Source organism: Geotrypetes seraphini, chromosome 2 (assembly GCF_902459505.1).
Source record: "Geotrypetes seraphini chromosome 2, aGeoSer1.1, whole genome shotgun sequence".
Lineage (NCBI taxonomy): Eukaryota > Metazoa > Chordata > Amphibia > Gymnophiona > Dermophiidae > Geotrypetes > Geotrypetes seraphini.
This window is the reverse complement of record NC_047085.1, coordinates 129,696,387-129,719,388: the sequence shown is the minus strand read 5'-3', so window position 1 is coordinate 129,719,388 and position 23,002 is coordinate 129,696,387. Positions and strand designations below refer to the sequence as shown.

At 44.1% G+C, this 23,002-nt stretch overlaps 1 protein-coding gene across 1 annotated transcript in view; it reads right to left on the bottom strand.

The window, feature by feature from the left end:
* The window catches only part of GAREM1 (GRB2 associated regulator of MAPK1 subtype 1), a 253,781-nt gene that overhangs the window by 62,473 nt on the left and 168,306 nt on the right, over nucleotides 1-23,002 (bottom strand). The window contains exon 3 of the mRNA XM_033934645.1: nucleotides 14,965-15,095. Coding sequence (XP_033790536.1) covers nucleotides 14,965-15,095 — 131 coding nt within the window. The remainder of the gene's footprint in view (nucleotides 1-14,964; nucleotides 15,096-23,002) is intronic.

Genomic DNA, 23,002 nt, shown 5'->3' with positions numbered 1-23,002 from the left:
GACAACAATAAAAATAAGGATGAAGAAAACAATAAAAAATCTTAGGGTCGCCATAATCGCCAGAAAAGGCAGTTGTAAAATATTTAAGCATGATCTGAAGGGGCTCGATGGTGTTCTGACCCATATTATACAATCTATATATGCACCCAACAAAAGTTCCAATTTCCAGAAACCAGAATCCTATATACCTCTCTGTGCTTCACAACTGATTAAGAAGTTACTAGACAGAAGAGATAGAGACAGGATAGAGAAGGAATCAACTTCTCACTTACCAAGACAGGTCCGGTACCGGCACAACAAAACCAGGAGCCAGAAATCTCCACCGATTCGTTCCTTCTCGAGGTGCAATCCGTTGTCTTCGACGAGAAACCGTTCCTGGTCAACCACCAGGTTAATGCCGGCTATTACGGGTCTCGTAGGAGGCAAGGTTTGAAATCCTCCGAGGGAGACGATCGTGCCAAACAGGCTCAAGTCTGTAGATCAAGTCCCTGTTCGGCTGCGCCAAATGAAGGTACCTTTTAGGATAAGGCCCTCCGTTAGTAGTGCAGAGACTTGAGCCAGAGACTGAAGAGATGTAAAAAGGCTTTTATTAAACAAGCATATATGCTGGACTTCTGGGCAGAACTGGCTGCATAAACAGAAGACCCTGAGGATCTCGGACACAAAAGTTATATAGTGTCCTAACCAGTTCAAACCAGTTCTAATCAGCTCTGACCAAAAGGTAACAGCAGAGAGAAAAACAAAACCATAAATCCATCCTATAATCTATACAGCAGCATCCTGTTGCCTCCTAGCCGTGCCAGGCACTAAGACAGATACATAGAACAGGCCTGTATGTATACGTGATTTCTCAGAGCAATAAAATGGAGTCACAGGTTGCTGTTTTTAGTTTTACTACCCACTGATCTAAGATGGAGTTTTTCATATACACCGTGACCCAGGTATGTCAGCTAGCTAGGGATCCTTCACTTTACAAAGGTGCATTAGCCGTTTTAGTGTGCACTAAACGTTAACGCGTCCATAGACTTATAATGGGCGCGTTAGCATTTAGTGTGCGCTAAAACGCGTAGCACACTTTAGTAACAGGAGCCCTAGGTTGAAAAAAGAGAGAAAATGTTCTGAACCGAAAGGCTGTTTTCTTTCAAGCAGGCCTGGCCATTAAACTAAGGGGAAAATTCTTTAAGAAGTGCCTTAAGTTAGGCGCCTAACTTAATTAGTAAATTGGCTTCAATTATGAGCTTTAACAAGCTTTAACCGGCGCCTACCAGCAAAGTAGGCTTGTTTAGCTGAGGTACCAGAGTTGGCTACAGCTACAGATATATTCCAAAAGTAAGCAGTGCCTGGTCGAACATCAAATGACGGAGTGCTACCAAAAATGCAGACAAATCACTCTGATGTCTATTTGGCAAGCATTAACCAAGCTGGACAAAACTGTAAGTGGAAGATTGCATTAAATAGAGGATACAGTATCCAAGTTGGAGAACTACTTACCTTACTCTCTCTTACCTCCCTTTTACAAAACAGCAAAAGTGGTTTTTAGCACAGGCCAGAACACTGAATGCTCTGCGCTGCTCCTGACGCTCAAAGAGTTCCTATGAGAGTCAGGAGCAGCGCAGAGCATCTTGGTGATGTCCCAGCGGAGGAGCTCTGCCACCTTGGAATAGTAACAGATGCACTGCACTTCACAAGTAAGTCCTAGAAAGTGTGACAAATCTAGCTCTCTTCCTAGCTTTGGCACAGGATTAGAGAAGAAGATTAGTAAACTCCAATGCAGGAGAGCTGACCAGGTTGGCTCTGCCGAGGATTTTGAAAGCGCTGACTTCCCTTGGTCTAACCCTGATGAACCAGACAGTAACTGTCAAGGAGCTATTAGGGCTCAAAGGAACCCAAGGGTTAAGAAACTACAACTCCCAAAGGGCCAGACTCAGAACAGGAAGTGGTCAAAACGGCAGGCTCAGCTGCAGAGAGATTTGTCTCCCTTCCCCCTCTTGAGAGCAGGGAGGGGCGAACTGAAGGAGGTTAAAGCACAGCAGCTGAGACATAGAGGGGAGGAGGAGCCGAGGAGGCTTCAGTGGGAGCTCAAGAGGGAGTACCCTCCTCCTCAACTAGAGCCTGGGGAACTGAGCCCCGATTGTGACATGGTGGATATGTCTGATGTGCTGGAGATTGAAGCTGAGAGACAGTTACAAAGTTGTGAACCCATGGACATTGGAGTTTCAAGTCTGCCTAGCGAGGGTTTGGAGGCAATGGACCTCAACTGAGCAAAGGTGGGGAATATTTGGCTATGTTTTGTTTCTTACCAGTGTTTTTTTTCTGCTTAATAGTTTTGAGTGGAACAGAGCTTGTATGCCAAACTCTGTGAGCTTAGCAAAGCTAATCTCTAAAGCACTGCAATACTTGAACCGGGACATTAGACTGCATAACATTGCAAACCAGGGAGGTTTGTCTTTTCTCTCAGTCCAGCTGGAGACTAATTAGGGGCAGATAAGATTCTGACAGAACGGCAAGCACAGTGGAGCTCCTTTTTGAAAGAAGTTCCTTATCTAAAGGCACTTCGTAGCAGAGCTACAACATTAGCAGTTTTTTTTGTCTTGTTTTGTAAAACTGTATTTTGCTTTGATTAGAGGAGTGTTATTTTTGTTTCTACCTTCTACCTTTTTCCTGTTGAGGGAATTCTGCTGTGGTTATCCTAACACCCAGAAGGCTGGTGAAGAGGACTGTGATATAAAAGACTAGAGTCCAGCCTAAAGTGTTTGTTTGATTTGGTATTTTGGAAATTAGAGCTAAGCTGGTATGTGTAAAGCCAGAGTGGCCAGGTTGGCCTGAAGCTTTATGTTGTTTTTTTTCCACAACTTGTATTGAAAGTAACATAGAAACATAGAAGATGACGGCAGATAAGGGCCATAGCCCATCAGGTCTGCCCACTCTACTGACCCACCCCCAAGTCTACTATCCTAGGGATCCCACTCCTGGTGACAGGTTCCCTTGGCTTAACCCTCTAAGGGATCCCACTGGGCATCCCATTTGCTCTTAAATTCTTGCACGCTGTTTGCCTCGATCACCTGCACCGGGAGCTTGTTCCAAGGATCAACCACTCTCTCGGTGAAGAAATATTTACTGGTGTCGCCATGAAATTTCCCGCCCCTGAGTTTGAGCGGATGCCCTCTTGTGGCTGAGGGTCCTTTGAGAAAGATAATCTCTTCTTCCATCTTGATACGGCCGGTAATATACTTAAACGTCTCGATCATGTCTCCTCTCTCCCTACGTTCCTCGAGTGAGTACAGCCACAAATTTTTCAGCTTTTCCTCGTACGATAGATCCTTGAGCCCCGAGACCATCCTGGTGGCCATCCGTTGCACCGACTCTACTGCTATTCACTATAAATACCTGGACAAAGTAATCAGAAGTATAAAAATGAAATACGTCTTTATTGTTTTCTGGACATGCTTGAAGTGGTGTGGCTTTCTGTTTCCCTTGCCTGATTTTCCCAAGGACATTGACCCTATTGTTTTTACCTTAGGCATCTGCCTAAGAAGGCCTGAAGGATTCCCTGGTTGGAGGGAACACGCAGAGAGCAGGTACAGACACGATGAACCCGGCTCGCTGCAGTGGTCAGGAGCCCACGGGTTGTGACAAAAGGGAATGGGGAGCTCTGTGGAGCTGTAAGTGTTTTCTGGGGCAAGGTGCAGCTGTATTTTAAAGGTCTAGACTGTAACAGTTAAGTTTACAACTATGGCAGAAAGTTTACTGTTATAGTATCCTGTCCTGAGGAAAGAAGTTTTGGCCTCCTAGAGTTAGTCAAACATGTATTAAAATTAATCCAATTAGTCTTATTTTCATTTTATTGTTTATTAACACAACTACCATATTACTTTATCCGAAACTAAAAATAAAATTACCTTTTCTACCAGTGTCTGCACATTTACATTTTCTAATTATGTCAGCCACAGTCTCTGGATTCTGATACCTCATTTTCTCTTATCTCTCTTGCCAGGATTTCTTGTCCATTTGTCATTTTTTTCTCTCCCTTTCCTTTTGGCTTTCTTCAATTTATTTTTCTGCTTTTCTATCAAGTCTTCAATTTTCCTCTATTTACTGTGTCTACCTACAGTTTTCCATCTATTTCCCTCATGCTGGCTCTCCCTATTCCACTTCATATTCCCCAGTCTCTAACTCTGTCCTCTTTCTCCCTCTCTGCCATTTGGGATCTGCCCTCTTTCTTCCCCCTCCATCTAAGAATCCACCCTGTTTCTTTCCCCCTTCTATACAGTATTTGCTTTCTCTCTCTCTCTCTCTTCCATCTAGCATCTGCCCTCTTTCTTTCTCCCTTCTATCCATATTCTGCCATCTCTCTTTTTTCTACCTTTCAATTCAGTGTATGATCTGATCTCTCTCTCCACTCAACTTCCATCTAGCATCTCGGTCAACCCCCTATCCTCTTCCATCTGGCATTCACCTTCTCTTTCTATCCTCCTTCTCTCTCCCTTTCCATCCAGCATCAGCTTTCTCTCTCACCTTCCACTCAGCTTCTATCCTCTCTTCATCTATCCCTTCCATCCAGCATCTATTCCTCCTCTCTGCCTACTCTCTCCCCCTTACAATCAACAGCTGCTGTCTCTCTCCCCCTATCCATTATCTGCCCTCTCTCCCCCCACCAGTCTCCTTCCATTTAGTGTCTGCTCTCTCTTCCCTTTCTATCCAGCATCATGGTCAAACCCTCTCTCTCTCCCCCTTTTTCATCTAGCTTCTGTCCTTTCTCACTCATTTCCAGCAAGCATCTGTCTCCACCCTCTCTTCCTCTGCCTTCTATCTTCCATCCAGTATATGCCCCCTCTCTGTACTTTCATACAGCATCTGCCCTCTCTCTCTCCCCACACACACTTTTGCATTTGCCCTCTTTCCTCTCTCTTCCAACCACCATCTGCCCTCTCTCACCCTATCGATAATCTCCTTTTTCTTTCTGTCCCCCCCCACCCCCCAACATCTCTGCCACTGCTGCTGCTATTGCTTCTCTAGTCCAGCCAAAGCAGTAGTACAACACGCTAAACCCATCAAGGGCAGCTCTGGGCATAGATGTGATTTCCAGCTTTGTCCTGGGACAGAAAGATGATGTCAGAGGGGCGGGACCAGCAGCTGTATCTATGCACACTGCAACCCCATAGTGAATGTAACTTGTTTGCTGTTACTACTGCTGGATTAGAGAAGCAGCAGCAACAGTGATGATAACGGGAGGGAGGAAGAAAAGGTGCAAAACCTGCATCCCCTAAATGTCAGCATCCAAGATAGACTGCCCCAGTGCTCCTTCTTTGGTATGCCTCTACCTTATACTCCCCCTTACCTCATACACCCCAATTTTAGAAAATATTCAACCTTTGTGTTTTCTGCACACATCTGTGCATTTGCCTATCTTTATTAGCATAGGATTTAAATAAGTGCACAGTTAGCTGGTGCACAAGCATATTTTAATGTAGGACATGCATAAAATTGTGCACAAAAGCCGTGCTAAGCTGCATGACAAACTTGAGTACTAAGGTCTTATTTTTCCCTTCCTTAAATCTTCCCCTGTTGTCACCCAGTTTTTAGGCTTTCAAATTTAAGAACTTAGTGAAACTAGGAACATAAAATTAGGCCAATGTGAGCCAGAAGCTAGACACTTTGAATATCAGCCTCAATATTTTCATCAGTTTTGCTTCAATATGACTGCATAACTACATTTATAGCATTTCAGTTGAATATACTGCATAACATCCTGACATAACAGCATTAAACTGCATTAAAAGGAAGTCATAATTCCACAGTCAAATGATTTCTGGTCATGCACATCTGAGCAATCCTATTATAAAATATGCCAAATTTGCCACTCCTTTCTGCTCTTCATGATTCTGGAAATATGCAAAACTGCTGCATTAGTATGATTCAGCTCTATAATTTAGCTTAAGATGTATATTTTATATACTATTCAAGTTGTTATTATTTTTTCACTATCTATATTTTTTCCAACAAATATAAAGCTAAGAAGAGCTGTTTTTATTCCATATAGATATCCACAATGTATATTTTTCTGTATATGTAAACAAGACAAATATATTGTGCTTGAAAACATGATATTATTTATGGCTACAATTAAGACACTACATAATGTGTAAGGCCCACTTGATTTCTATGACTGCAGTTGTCTGTAACAAATGAAGAATGCCATAAACAAAACCCTCTTTTCTTGCCAGCAGAGAGATGTGCTGTGTAATGGGACTCTGCTTAACATCTGTGTGCCTTGACTCATGCATGCTCATGTGCCTTTCACATCTAATATGAACAATGAGTTCCATCTAAGTGCTCTGGTATGCAGGCCTGGTTACCATTTCAGTGTTTTCCGGAGAGGAAGCCATTCAAGATCTGGGTTATCAAAATACCTTTAATTACTTCCTGCAATCTGATCAAGGAAACTATCAGAGAATTATTGCACCTATCAACCATTACGAACTTACATCAAGTGGTAAAGAAACGTTTAAAATGCTGATCTAATACAGATTTTTTTTTTTAAAAGGTGGCTATGGTATTAGGCTTGATACACAAATCTGGTTTTTAACTATACCTGAGAGTATGGTCCAGAGATTCCAGTAATTTGTGTAAACTGTCAAGTCTCCATGGAAATTTCCATATGTCAATATTGGCCTTATGGGATGAATACAAGGATATCATCGGTTCATCCAGGCTAGGAGGCAAGAACTGTGTTGACCTATTTGGGCAGGTGACAGCTACAGTAGGGAAGCTGCTGAACCATGGGAGGGTGAGGTCTAGACTAGAGGTAGAGTATACTGGGATGGAGAGCAGGAGAGAAAGAAGGTTTTTGTTTGAAAGTTAAGAGAACATTAATGTATCCCCAATTTGGGATCTAGATGAGTAAAATTGAAAGTTATGTATTTATTATGTGGATAGGATAACTGATTCCATTCAACTGAATTTTTACTGGCTAAAAGCATACATGAGGAGATTTCAAACTTCAAAAAAGTAGGCGTTTTCAGGAACATAATTTGATTAAGAGACAAAACTACATCGCCCAGTCTCCAACCTCCCATTTGTCTCCAAACTCCTTGAACGAATTGTGCTCCACCGACTTCACCCCTTCATTGAAGAACAAGCTGCTCTATCCCCTGTCCAGTCCGGCTTCCGAAAAGGCCACAGCACAGAGTCAGTACTCCTTGACATCATTGATGATAGCTGGGCAATACTCGACAAAGGCAGTGATGCCCTACTAGTCCTACTTGACCTCAGCGCTGCCTTTGACACAGTCGACCACCACCTCCTCACATCCAGACTCTATGACCTCGGAATCAAGGACACAGCCCTCCAATGGATCACCTCCTTCCTCCATCAAAGGACCCAGACTGTCCTACTAGGAACACACAAATCTCGCCCCAAGCCTATCAAATATGGTGTTCCTCAAGGCGCCCTTCTATCCCCCCTCCTATTCAACCTCTACATCAGACCTGTCATTGATATAGCGCAGAAATATAGCATTAAAATCCACTCTTATGCAGATGACATCCAGCTGCTCCTCCCACTAGGCGAGAACCGATCGTCCCAAATTACTAACCTCCAACATTGCCTCTCTGATATGAAAACTTGGATGTCAAACAACAAACTTCAACTAAACGCCACTAAAACAGAACTCTTATGGATCAGGAAAAAAAGCACCAAATTCACACGTCCTACCCTAGCATGGGACTCCACTCTACTAACGGCAACAGATCAGGTACGCAGCCTAGGAGTAACTTTAGATGGACACTTATCCCTATCTGCCCACATATCCCAAGTAATCTCCACCTCCTTCTACTACCTCCGCCAACTGAAAAGGATCAAACCCTACATCTCCACACCTGACCTCGCCCAACTCCTCTACGCATATGTCCTCTCCAGAATGGATTACTGTAACTCCCTATTTAATGGACTAACCAAAAATAATCTCAAACGCCTCCAACGTGTCCAAAATGCAGCTATCCGCCTCCTACACAACCTCAACTACCATGATCCCGTCTCCCCAGCACTCCGCGCTGAACACTGGCTCCCAATTAGCCAGCGCTGTGCTTTCAAGGCCCTAGCAGTAGCCCACAAGAGAATTTATGCCACCACCCCCTCCTACATAAAATCTAAGCTTCCCATCTACACCCCCACTCGCTCCCTCCGCTCAAAATCGGAAATACGCCTATGCATTCCCCCTGGAAGGTCCCTCCTCTCAGAAACTGCCCACAAACGATCCTACAGCCACTTCATCCCACATCTCTGGAATAAACTCCCCCCCCAACTCAGGCAACAGAACTCTTTATTGACATTCCGTAAAATGGTAAAGACCCTCCTCTTCAACTAAAGATCTCCCTCAGTCTACACCCCCCCTTAAACCCCACCTCACTCTTCTCTCCCCTATTTAACTTCTCCTAAATTTCAGTATAGTCCTCTCTTAGTCTGTACTCTGATAAATTGTCTGTACTCTGAAAAATTGTTTGTACCCTGATAAATACTGCACAATTTTGTATGTCCAAGCACCTAAACCTATTGTACATCTTATTTGCCTAATTACTTCTACTGTGTATGTTTACTTGTAGACCGTTCTGAGCTACTGGGAGAACGGGATATAAATCTAAATAAATAAATAAAATAAAATAAATACATACAGTATATATTAAATTACACAAAGGAGCATATTTGAAAATTTGTCTGTCAGAATTGGGATGTCCTGCTCATAATGTTAAAAAAATGTCTGTCTCACAGCCAGTTTCAAACAAAAAAATGTTCAGATTCTGTGTTTGAAAATAGCTATGAGATGGGATGTCTGTGCTGAGAACTTCCTAAATGAATATTTATTTATTTGGTTTTATATCTCATCCTCCCAGGAGAGATCAGAATGGTTTACATGCATAATAAAACCTGGTAAAATATAACATGACAAACATAGCCATTTCCAAAATATAAGCCAATTTATGAAAGGCAACTCCCCCCCCCCCCCAAAGGCAGGAACATCTATCTAGCATCATTTTGAGAAAAATGGCCACAATGAACTTAAAAGCAAGGGACCCCGGTTCAAATCTCACTTTAACTTTTTTATTTTATAACTTTAAGCCCTCCAGGAACAGCAAAAGTACCTACTGTACCTGAATGTACACCACTTCAATAGCTTGTTAAGATCTCAAGTTTATTATAGTTATAGTTTATTAAAAATTTGATAAAACACGTAACGTAACATTTCAAAGCATTGTACAGTTAAAATAAACAAAGAACAATACGAAAACAGACTTACTAAGGGGGGGGAAGGAATAGAACAGAAGGGAAGAGTGGGAAAAATTACAATTCTTAAAAAAATTAAAAACAGAGGAAAAAAACGGAGCCAGCAATGTGTTGGGGTTTAGGGGGAGTCTGGGTGGGGTGTTTAGGGGTTCAGGAGGTGTCAGCAGTTGGGGATGTTTGGGAATCAAAGGGGTCAGCAGCAGGAGGGAGTGGGCATCCCTCCTGCCAATCCACCATGGGGGGGGGTTGGGAGATCGAAGGAGCCGCTGGCAGGAGGGAGTGGGCATCCCTCCTGCCAATCTCAGATGGGAGAGGGGTGTCAGGGGTTTGGGGGGCTGGCAGCAGGAGGGAGTGGGCATCCCTCCTGCTGATTTTGGGGTTGCGTGTTGGGAGGTCCTCTGCCGCATCTGGCTCAGCTAATCATGGCAGGCATATTTTCCCCCCAAACAGCTGAGCTGGCAGGACTCTCTGAAGCCCGCTATATGAGGGGCCTTAGGCGCTTGGGCCAATCAGGCCCTAGGATCCTGTGGGTTGGGCAGGGGAAGGGCAGGGCGGGCCCACCTCATTTGGACGGAGGCGGGCCTACTGGCTGGACAGTGCGAGGACCTGTCCAACCAACTTGCAGGTAAGCCCAAGGGGGGGGGTCTGGCAGGAGGGGTTGGACACCCTCCTGCCGGCGAACTTTAGGGCTGCCAGTGAGGGGTCCGGGGGGATTGGGGCATTTTGTTTGGGGGGTCATTGGGGGGGTCCAGCAGGAGGAGTTGGGTACCCTCCTGCCGCGATCATCTGGGGGGGTGGGTTGGGGAGGGGAGACTGGCGGCTGTAGCCACGGCTGCTATACTAATCACGGTAGGGAGATCCCTTGCCGCGATTAAGTATAGTGGCCGTGTCTAAACAAACCTGATTCTGTAACTGGCGTCTGTAACATGGACGTCAGTTACAGAATTGGGTTTACTTTGGGCGGGTGTAGGCCCGATTCTGAATAGGACGCCCTATACAGAATCCAGGCCTGTGGGTCTATCTTTTTCCACCATTTTCAAAAAACACATGTCCAAGCCAGAATAAGTCATGGAGATTGTAGGAGAGACTAGCATTTGTAACAGACTGGCTACACAGACATCCCAGAAGAGCAGTGGGGCACCTTAGGAGGCACTGCTGTAAACTTCCCATAAAAAGTCCCAGGTATGCATCTCACCATACCCCCCTTGTGGTGAACCCTCCAAATCCCACCCAAATCCTACTATAACAAACTGTACTCCACAACAATAGCCCTTATGCCTGCAGGTGCCACCTATATGTAGATACAGTAGGTTTTGGGTGGATTTTGGAATGCTCATATATTCCACCATAATTTTAGGAGTTAGAGTGGTATATGGGTCTGATTCCCCATCTCTATGGTTGACTACACCGCCCACTAGGCTAATCGAGGAACCTGCTGGCTGCTCTACTAGGACTGGCCATAACATCTGAAGCTATCATACAGGCTGGTATGTACTGTTTCATTTGTATCTTTGGGGAGTGGGAGGGGGGTCACGTTTGCATCCCTCCAGTGATCATCTGGACAGTTTGGATTCCTTTTTGGCACTTATTTGTTATTAAAACAGGTCTAGTCCCAGACATCCTGGATGTATTCTTAAATATCTAATTATAGCAGAAAAACGTCTGAGTTATAAGCCTGCCCTAGCCCTGCTCACACCATTTCTCTAACAGGTCCTCTTGAGATTTAGGTGAGCTACTGATTGACAGCACAGATATCTGTCTATAAGTTTTGAAAAAAATGAACTGGGAAGGGTTTGGCAAGAAAAACATCCATGAACCCCTTTATCCACTTTTTTAACTTTTTTTTTTAAATGAGCTCCATAGTGCTCATTTACTACTACTTATTTCTATAGCGCTACTAGACATACGCAGCACTGTACATTAAAATGTTCATGAGACAGTCCCTGCTCAGTAGAGCTTACAATCTAATCAAATAGACAAACAGGACAACTAGGGGCTCAGGAAGTGCTTTACAAGCGAGTGGGGGGTTAGGAGTTAAAAGCAACCTCAAAAAAGTGGGCTTTTAGCCTGGATTTGAATACTACCAGAGATGGAGCTTGATGTACTACTGACTCAGGCAGTCTGTCCAGGGAATGACCCCAGCATTTTTGCAAAGAATGGGTTGCTACTGCTAATTAATGGCATAGCAAATAATGGATAATGTGGCCATCAACACCTCCTGAAGAGGTGTTAACTGCTTTGTATTTTTCACATTAGCAGTTAATGAGTAATAATCTCCACATTACATGTAAGATGCCACTATCCTTATCTATTCTCTGGACCAGATTCACTAACCAGCACGACCCTATCCGGCCCGATCCGGGCAGGTCCGACAAATTCACAAAAGAAAAATATGCTGGTGTGCGATCCCCAAGCATGCGCAGACCATCTGCTTTCCTTGCAGAGTGTCTGCGCATGCGTTTTGTGTCTGTCTGTTTGTTTGTTTTTTTTACTGGGTTTTTTTTTTGGGGGGGGGTTGGGCTTGACTCTCCTTCTGTTATCCCCGGCGGCGGCAGCTTCTTCCTTTGCGCAGGCTGGCTCTCCTGCTCTCCCCTTCCAGCCAATCTTGCTACCCAGACTCTCCTACTCTCTGCCGCCTTCCCTGCAGTGCGAGCCTGCGGGTTTAAAGCGGGGCTGCACTGCGGTGTGCAGCCCCGCTTTAAACCCATGGGCTCACACTGCAAGGAAGGTGGCAGAGAGTAGGAGCTCAGGGCAGAGAGCAGAGCAGGGACAGGAGCCGCACCTTTTGTTTTCGGGGCAGAGCAGAGCTGGAAGATCAGGGCGAGCAGGCAGGAGATACAGGGCAGAGCAGGGCTGGAAGATCGGGGCAAGCAGGCAATAGACACAGGGCAGAGCAGGACTGGAAGATAGGGGCGAGCAGGCAGGAGACATGTACAGAGCAGGGCTGGAAGATCGGGGCGAGCAGGCAGATAGATCAGGGCAGAGCAGGGCTTCTATGGAGCTGGAGAGTCAGAAAGACTTTTTCGTCTGGTCTCCAGCAGTCGCTTCTTCAGTTGATCGGCCAGCCCAGTCGGTTTTAAATTTTTGGTTGATGAATCGCGTTGCTGTCCAATTCGCATGCGTTTCTCCTCATTTGCATGCATGGATTCGAAGCAGATCGCTGGAGAAGTTAGTGAATGGGGTTGGAGGTAGAGAATGACACGGTGAAAAAATTGGTCCCCGTCACCGCCCCGTCCCCGTCTCACCATCCTCTGCACCGCCCCGTCACCGTCATTCCCTTCACCGCCCCGTCACCGCCACTGCCACCCCATTCACCGCCCTGTCACCGCCACTGCAACCCCATTCACCGCCCCGTCACCATCACCGCTGCATACATAAAAGCCTCAAATGGGTACGATTTTATATACTTTTCTAATATCTCCCCTATGTATCTGCCATTGCCCCCCCCGTGTCCATATACCATCCCCATGGCATGTCCCCTTTTTGTCTCTGTCCCTATGCCCCATGCACATAATTTCCCCTCTTTCTGTTACCTTCCTGTGTCCAGATTTCCCCTATCTTCCTCTTCCATACCAGTGTGTCTCTTCTTTTCAACCCCATCTAGCTTTTTTCCCTCTTTCTTCCCCCCCCTGCTTCTAGCATCTGGCTCACCTGCCTGTCCTTCCCTTTCTTTCCTGCTGTGGGTTTTTCTTTCCGTTTTCATCACCTTGGCCCAGAATCCTTTTCCCTTTCACTCCCTCCTTACAGTCTGAGCTGGGAACACGGGTGATCGCACGGTCCTCGCAGCCCCCACCCGCCTGCCCAATCGATCCTAGTGTTTAGCCAGTTCTCTCCCTTCTCCTCACCTTAATTTGCAGGCTTTCTTTTTCAGCGACCTGCACGCTTTCCCAAAGAGCCGCACACGCGCGGCTGCTCAGTGTTCAATCTTCTGCTCTGCTGCAACTTCCTGTTTCCGGTTGCGTCAGAGCAGAAGATCGAAACTGAGCAGCAGCGGCTCTTTGATAGCGTGCGGGTCGCCGAAAAAGAAAATCTACAAACTAAGGTGAGGAGAAGGGAGAGAGCTGGCTAAACACTAGAATCGATTGGGCAGGCGGGTGTGAGCTGCGGGGACCGCGCGATCCTTCATGCCTCACTGCGGGGACAAGACCCATTCACCGCCCCGCGGGCGGTGAATGGCCTTGTCCCCGTCGCCGCAGCGACTGCTAGTTTTCTTCCCCGTTTTCGGCGGTGACCCGCGGCTAAAATGCGGTGGCCGCGGGTAAACCGCCACCGTGTCATTCTCTAGTTGGAGGGAAATTTGATCATAAAGGGGTTGCAAACCAATCGGTACACGACCGGTTTACTTTGTGAATCTAGTCCTCTGTTCCAAAATGGCATTTTCCAGATTAGCTGTTTAACACTACATTTAGCACATACTAAAAGTTAATATAACTGCATGAAAAAGGGGGGCCTAAAATGGTGACTGGAACCAGACCCACCAGCAGTGAGGCAACAGCTAGTGTAGCAAGAAAAGCTGTTTGGGAATCTTGATTTCTGATACCAGAGAAAAAGAGAGATGATGGCCATGATCCCAAAAGTAGCAGGAGTAAGGCGCCATAAATCAACTGACATTATCCCCCAGATTCTATATATGGTGCTTTGAGTTGTGCTTGCAAATTTGGTCACACATCCAATTTGATCATGCAACTTAATTGAATAATGAGCCAATTAGCACTGATAATTGGCTTATCCAGAATTATCACTCTTTATTGGACTTAATTTATATCTATGCGCAGGATAAGTGCCCAAATTTTACACACGATGCCAAAAGGGGGTGAAGCAACAGGAGGGTCATAGGTGGATCAGGGGCGTTCCTCAATTTTACATGCATATCTATAGAATAATGTATGAGGATTTCCATCACGTTTCTATTGTTGCAAATGGACACGCGTAAAGTTATGTGTAGCTCCTGAGAATAAGCACTATTCTATAAACTGCATTAAGCACTGTTTATAGAATAACACTTAAGTGGAGGTTACTGGCACCGTTTTTTTTAGGCGCAATATATAGAATTCATCCTATGCCACTCAACTCGCAGCTGTGAAAGGAGGCCCAAGAGACAGTGGCAAATACTGCAGCGACCCCAAGCCAACCTAAGGCACTTTTATGCAGATGTGAGAGTGTTGCTGTCTAATTCAGCCCAACAGTATTTCTGGGGGGAGAGGGGGAATGGAAGTGACAAGAGTCTGAAGTAAGCTACACACTGTCTGGGCTCTAGAAATTGGACGGGAACATAATTTATTAATAATAAAGAAATTAAAAAATACTAATCTCTAAGATTACCTGGTACAATGAAGTTCAATGCTCCAAATTCTTTTCATGCTTGCAAATCATAAGGAGTATCAGGTATACAAAACGATCAAAGACCATTCTACCCACACACAATGATGATGCTTTTGCCACAGAACCAGAAAGGACAAAACACTTAGGGCTCCTTTTACAAAGGTGCACTAGCGTTTTTAACGCATGCACCGGATTAGCATGCGCTAGCCAAAAATCTACCGCCTGCTCAAAAGGAGGCGGTAGCGGCTAGCGCGCGTGGCAATTTAGCACGCACTATTCCATGCATTAAGGCCCTAGCGCAGCTTTGCAAAAGGAGCCCTTAATCATTCCAATGATGATAAATATTTGTTCCTTAAGGGTTACCTTAACATTGAATGTTATTTCCTCCATGACGTAAACTCTTTCGGGAAAGGCTTTAGCCACTTCCTCAACACTGTTAAAATACTGCACTGGCTCCTTAATATCTCGGTCCTGCTCCAGCAATTTAAACTGCCCTGCAAATAGATAATAAAACAGAATTGTAAGCTCCTTACACTGAACAGATTTACTGAGATTATTTTCAATAGTCCATTCTCTCTTTTTTTGCACTAATTAGTTTTGCACTATAGAAAGATGGGTTTACAGCTCAAATGATCTTTATTAACTTGAAAATGAGCAGAAGCTACACCTTATTTATGATCCAGAATATAGGAAAAAATGCAACTTGCTTTCTGCAAAGAATCTTAATTTCAAACGTTGGATCGAGTAACATATATCCATCCATTTTCAGGAAGATACAAATTTCATGTAGGGCTTTTACCAAGCTGCGTTAGATGCTAGCATGCACCTAATACAGCAAAAACTGAATAAATAAATGAAAGCCTAACATGGGATGCACTAATGCATTTCACATTACTTTTGGAATAAGAGTGTGCTAATTCATTTTTGAATAATTTTCAGGGGGTTTGTCAGGGGTGGGAAGTGGGGGTTACTGTACTGTGCTAACTGGCTAGCACACAGATTGTGCCTACAAAAAGGCAACATTAGCCCTTGGCCATTTATGAAATAAAATTGGGGTTTTTAAAGTTGCAGTAAAAATTCTTAGTGCATAGGAAAGTTCTGCGTAAACATGGGCAAATAATCTCGTTTTGTCTTGTATTGAAAGATCTGAGATTTTAAAGAGCACAAAAAGACATATTTCTAAAATTGTGATTTGGGGGTAAAGGGGATGGGACTTGATATACTGCCTTTCTGTGGTTACAATCAAAACGGTTTACATGTTATGTAAATGTACTTATTTTTGTACCTGGGGAAATAGAGAGTTACATGACTTGCTCAAAGTAAAAAAAAAAAAAGGTGATGCAGTGGGAATGAAACCCATCACTTCAGCTTAATTACTTTCTATATACCTACAACGTACCAAATGATCACTCAAATTCTTGAAACATTTTAAAGACATTTTAGAGACCTGAAGTTAATATTATCCTTCAATAAAACATGACAGAACTCTCTTGTGAAATAGCAATCCCTGTAAATAAAACAAATAAAGAAAAAAATCCTTGTTGCATGTTGTTTGACAGGTAGCATAAGATGTGAGTTAGAAGGATGGGATGATATCTGTATTTTTAATTTGTGTTTTATAATTAATGTGAACCACTTTGGAGTGATAAAGGAAACAGTACATCAAATCTTAGTAAATATTAGTTCATTTATGAAGCATTCAATAGGTGTTTGGACTGGCCCAGTAATTCAGAAGGTCAGTCTTCCAGTCCACTATTTGCATATTATTGTATGGTCTTACCTGTCAGGTAACTCCAACTTTATGGTTAAATTTTTGGTAATAGTAAAGAGTAATTTTTAAAAAAAAATCTTTATTTAGTTTTCAAAGCCAACAAAAAGTGCAATACAATATACATACAAATAATAATAATCAAATAAGCACTTATAATCAATCAGTATTAATACAAAAATAAAACTCCCTCTCCCATCCAACATTTTCCATCAGGGAATATTACCAAACAAAAGATATATCCCCCCTCCCCTGGATGTGTGGGTATTAAAACAATGGGAAATAAAGATAAAGGACAACTATAACAACTCTATAAAAGACGTCAATGGACCCCCAAACTAACTAACTAAGGGTAATTTAAAAAAATTAATTAACTCAAAATCTTTGTGTATCCTCCTGCTTTTACTATTCTGGAAAACTATAAACTATGATCATAATTCTTTAAACAATGGGAGATGAATCACTGTTGAGATACAAAAATATGACACAACCCTCTAGTAAATATAGGTGGTAAGTCAAATACGCGCAAGACAAATGTGTGCAGACATTTGCGACCATACAATCGCGCACAAGACAAATGTGTGCAACACAATTACGCGTAAGACAAATGCATGCAACACAAATGAGCGCTAGACAATTGCACACATGACAAAAAGTGTGTGAAACAATCGCACGTAATATAAATGCTGTATGTGTGTCAGAAATGTGCGCATGACGTACGCATGTCCTATGTTTACACATGAAAGACAACTATGGCATACAGGGACATGTTGCAACGTTACGTGAGTGCATTTTTCGTTACTATGGTTACATATGCTCTTTTTATATGTGCTGAGAACAGCACACCATTCTTTCTCTGCATGACTTTGTAGCAGGTATTGTTGATGGTGAGAACGCTACCATTTCTACATTTCCAGATATATTCATATTATAATATCCTTACATAAGAATTGCCACTGCAGGGTCAGACCAGTGGTCCGTCGTGCCCAGCAGTCCGGTCACACGGCAGCCCTCTGGTCAAAGACTAGCGCCTTAAAACTAGCCCTACCTGCGTAAGTTCCGGTTCAGCAGGAACTTGTCTAACTTTATCTTGAATCCCTGGAGGGTATTTTCTCCTATGACAGACTCCTGAAGAGCGTTCCAGTTTTCTACCACTCTCTGGGTGAAGAAGAACTTCCTTATGTTCGTACGGAATCTATCCCCTTTCAATTTTAGATAGTTCTCTCTTGTTCTCCCTACCTTGGAGAGGGTGAATAACCTGTCTTTATCTACTAAGTCTATTCCCTTCAGTACCATGAATGTTTTGATTATGTCCCCTCTCAATCTCTGAACGTGAACTCGCAGGCCTTGAGCATGCTCAGATGCTCAAGGCCCAGCAGACGAGTAGGCCGATCTTCAAGAGTGCCCAGATGAGGGTAAGAAGCGGCGGGGGGGGGACCCCAATTATGTCAGGGGGGGATGTTGGATCATGTCAGGGGGGGTGCCCAATCGTGTCGGGGGGTTTGGATCGTGGCGGGGGGGGGGGGGGTGCCGGTTCGAGGCAGGGGGGGGGGTACCGGATCGCATGGGGGGGTGCCGGATTGCCGTGCTCGGTTTCCGAGGCACTGATTTTGCAAATGTTTTGCTCGTCTTGCAAAACACTCGCAAACCAGTGCACTCGTAAACCGAGGTACCACTGTATACTTCTTTGTAGGTGTTATGAAATATATGTGCACATAATTCTATTGCTTTTCCAACAATTTCTATGCACTTACTTTTGAATATGTATACCCTAATGAATTTTATAAGAACTACTCAAACACAGAAAACACTGTTCTACCTGCTCAAATCATTTATGAAATTAGCACCATAATTTGCAATGTGATGCAATTTTTAAAATTAAATCTGATTTTAAAAAGTTTGTGAAAAAATGAACCAAGTTCAAAGTGTCATTATGAACATTAATCATACCTTCTTTTTTAATTCTTTATTTAAATGCTTTCAAAATGAATTGTAAGAAAAACTAGAGAAGATTACAGGCTTCAATTGAAGAATATATAGAAAAAGAAGATATAAAGGACTGCTGGGCACGATGGACCACTGGTCTGACCCAGCAGCGGCAATTCTTATGTTCTTACTAGTCGTTAAGCCCGTTACATTAACGGGTGCTAGAATTTGTCTGTCTGTCTGTATTTTTCTTTCTGTCTCTTTCCTCCCTCCATTTCCCTGTGTAGCGCTGTCTCTGTTTTCTTCCTCAGTCTGCACTCTCAAGCTGTAACATTACTGCTTAGCTTTTTCTCCCTGCAAGCATGCGTCTCTCTCTCTCCTTGTCCTCTGTGTTTTGTTATTTTTTCAATCTGTCTCTTTAGCCCCCTGTCCTTCTGTGACTGTCTGTGTGTCTCTCTCTCCTTGTCCACTGTTGTTTTTTTTTTTTCAATCTCTCTTTAGCTCCTGATCCCCTCTCACTGACCCTTGCGCGACTGCATGTTATTCCGGCTGGGTTTCCATGGCAACCCTGCTTGCGGGTCTGTGAGTGTAGGGCCGTTTTGTCGGGTCTGGCGGCGCGGGTGTAGGGCGGAAGCGGGTAGGCGGGGCATCAGCACCGGCTGGGCGGCTCGCACCGTCAGCCCCCAGGAGCCCGAGGCAGGGACATGCCTGGCGTGCCATTGTGCAGGAGGAATGGAGATCGGCGGCTGGCTGCGGTCCTGCTTGTGGAGGCGAACGGCTGGTGACGTATAAGCGTGCATGTGCACTCCTTCGGCCACAGACCTACAGCGCACGGAACACGAAAATAGGAGTGCGCATGCGCGGCTAGCCTTTTATTATATAGGATTTAGTGCAGGGTAGAGAAGCATGAACTGGATGTGCAGCTCATGGAGTTGACGGCAAACAGCGGCAAACTCCAGGATGCTCCTCTCAAGCACGTCCATTCACCAAGATGGCATCGCATAACCTCAGGGCTCCTCCTTTATTTGGATGGCTACAGAAGCCCCAAAGATAGCTGTACTAATGATGCGGCAACAACATTTGCCCCCACCTCCACACCCATTGCGCAAATTTGGCTCAGCCTGCACCCTACACTCAGGCCTCCACTGACTTTACCTAGCATCAGCACCTATAATAGGCACCCTGTTATATAATTACCCTGTAAAAGCAAGAGGATGAAAACCAAGCATAGAACAGATCAGCTATGTAATTATTTTTGCACTTCTAAAAATCATGGAGAAAGATCTCAACAACCTTCCACGACAGATATGAAGGGACATGTAGGTCTTTCTCTGCCATCATTTATTACATTATCTTCCTTCTTTGGTCTGTTGACACATTTACCTTTCATGATTCTCTTTCACATATAATTCATTTTTCTCCTTTTGGCCAGCAAATTTTATATGTTGCTCTTCCCCTCCAATCCTTTAGAGGTCTCTGTCGCTTGCTTCTATGTCCAATCTCCTCATCTACTGATCCTTTCTTTCTTTCACATCCCTCAACGTTCCTTTCTGCAAGTAAGACCAAGAGTGGTGGTTTTTACCTGCTTCTGCCTGCACTGGCCAATTTGATTCTGAGATTTGAATGTAAAATGATAAAAAGGTCTCACAAAATAACAGAGCTCTGCATATTCAAACTTCAGAGTAAAATCTACTAATAGGAAAGGTAGATACAGTATGCTATTGTGCTCTTCTCCTGCTAGAGGAAGGTGTCTAGGAGTCCAAAGCATTAATAACTCGGCACACTGATTATAAAGAACTGGAATAGAGTTCTAATAGCTTGATCAATCCTAGGAAAAACTGGCATTTCCAGGAAGTCGTTTGCACGTTCAAATTTATATTTGTTAGTAGTTGATCTATTTGTTCTTTTCATTGCTAAGAGGAGTGACGGAGTCCACATCCTTTGAATAATCACATTTTCAGAAACTCATATTTGCATAATAGAACATTAGAGTCCAGTACCTTTTTTTTTTTGTATTGCATAAAAGTGACTGATGCAGACATTTTACCTGGAGAGATGTCAGCCTCCCGTGCATCAGAAAAATATGACTCAGGCAATTAGATTGGCCATTTAGCACTTATCTGGTGAATTTCCACCTGCAAAGAACATTTCAATCTACCACTTAAATTGTAGCGAGGCACCACTTTACCATGGGTTTTGTGGGAAATTTGAAAGAGTTCTGGGAAATGCACTGGACCCCCATATTTTTTCACAGAAAGTACATTTTTTCTGTGCTCAGAGATGTGATTCCTGTAATCCACTTCTCATCAGTATCCAGTATTTGAGAAATGAATTTAAGATCTGATGGTTTTTTTTAAATAAGGTAGTCCATTCATTTTTTTTCCCCACTGCTGACAAAAATCACATTTCTTGACTCACTCTCATTTCAAATTGAAATTCCTTATAAAAGAGATTTGCATATATACAAAATGCATTTATGGCAGGGTTCTCCTTAGTAATGTAATTAAAATCTTTTTAAATGGATGATTCCTTCATTTCATATTCAGAGACACCTTTCATTCTGCTAGACCAGTTAAGTACGTTATTTACCCCCCAATCAGCATATGGAGGCAGAGAACACTAAATTTCACCAGCATAAGAAGTTGGAACTTATTATGGTGCTGGTTGCAGTATTTTTTTATATGAATACATCAATTTAAAGAATGGGGAACCATTCTGTGGAAAAGCTAGTTTGGGAATGGGGGACCATATTACTAAGTCCACCGTGTCCAGCTGAGTAAGAAAAGACCATATGCAGAGACACAGAGGGAAAGAGAAGTTGATTGCAACAAGGACTGAACAAAATCTCAAGTGTGCTACAACACATAAAAAGTGTGCTACAGAAAAAGAGATAAAAGAATCACATTAGAAGTGGTATAATTAAATGATACAACCAGAGGCAAGGTGTAAATTACTACTGTAATTTCATTCCCAGTTTTCTTTGTCCAAATTTGAGGTTAGAAATAGAGAGTTGCATGGGAACGGGGCCAACAGGAATCCTGCAAAATCTGGGGGGATCCTGTAGGATTCCCTCTGGGTCTTTGGGGATCCCCCTAGGTTCACAGGGATCCCACAGGGATGGAGGCACCTCTTGCAGGGCTCCTGCGGGTGTGTTACCTCGCTCATCCAAGCAGTGTCTCCTTCTTGCCTTCCAGCCACATTTGCTTCTTCACAAAGCCGCAGGCAGCAATTCCTGCATGTTGCCCGCAGCTGACACGGAAGCCTTCCCTCTGACATCAGAGCCTACGTCAAAGGGAAGGCTTCTGGGTCAGCACGTAGGAATCACTGCCCATGGCTTTGTAAAGAAGCAAGTGTGACTGGAAGGCAGAAAGAAGGTGACCTACTTGGATGGCTCTGGCACACACCTGAAGGAGGAGGCATGAACTTGGGACACAGAAGGGAGCGCGTTGGGACAAGAAAGGGAGAGAGGGGACATGAATTTGGGCCAAAGGAAGGAGGGTGAGAGAGCAGGTTGGGACACAGGAAGGGCATGAATTTGGGACATAGGCTGGAAGGAAGGGGAGGGGCACGAACTTGGAACACAGAAGGGAGGGAAGGTGAATGATTAGACACGGAAGGGAGAGAGGGGAGCAGGAACTTGGGACACAGAAGGGAGGGAGGAAAGGAGCACGAATTTAGGATGGAGGGAGGGAAAGAGATGCTGAGGTGAGAAGGGAATAGAAAGGGAGACTTGTTGGGCATGGGGGTATGAATGAGAAGGAAAAAGAGATGGTGCACATGGGGAAAGGAAGAAAGGAGAATTGTTGGGCATAGGGAGGGAGAGAATTGCTGTACATGGTGGTGGTAGAGAAGCATGGGGAAGAAAATGATGAGAAAGAGAAATGTTGGTTATGGTGGTGGAGAGGGAACAGTGAGATAGATTGAAAGGGATGCAAGAGGTAGGGAATGTTGAAAATGGTAGGGAGGCAATAGAGGGAAAGATGTGGCATGATGCTGGAGAAGTATGATAGAAGGAGAAATGTTGGGCATGGGGCTAGTGGGCAGGGGCAAAAGAGGCACATGGTCTAGGGGGTGAGAGAGGGAGCAAAGTGAATGTGGCAGTAGAGGAGGTGGGAGAGATGCACCCTGTATCCCTCTCTCTTTCCTTCCCCATTCCCTTTGTAGCAAAGGAGGGAATGAGAATTGGTGGACAGTGAGAGAGATAGAGAGGAAGACATGTTGCCCATGAGGGTGGAGGAGAGAGGAAGAAATGCTGTACAGGAGTGGAGAGGGGAAAAAGAGAGAATGATCCAGGATAGAAGGGAGTGAGGATGCTGTATGATGGGGGAGAGGGAAGAGAGACATGCTGGACCATGGTAGGAGGAACCAATGGACATAGAAACATGATGGCAGATAAAGGCCAAATGGCCCATCTAGTCTGCCCATCCGCAGTAACCATTATCTCTTTCTCTCTCCGAGAGATCCCACATGCCTATCCCAGGCCCTTTTGAATTCAGACACTGTCTCTGTCTCCACCACCTCTTCTGGAAGACTGTTCCATGCATCTACCACCCTTTCTGTAAAAAAGTATTTCCTTAGATTACTCTGGAGCCTATCACTTCTTAACTTCTTTCATCCTGTGCCCTCTCATTGCAGAGTTTCCTTTCAAATGAAAGAGACTTGACTCATGCGCATTTACATTACGTAGGTATTTAATTGTCTCTATCA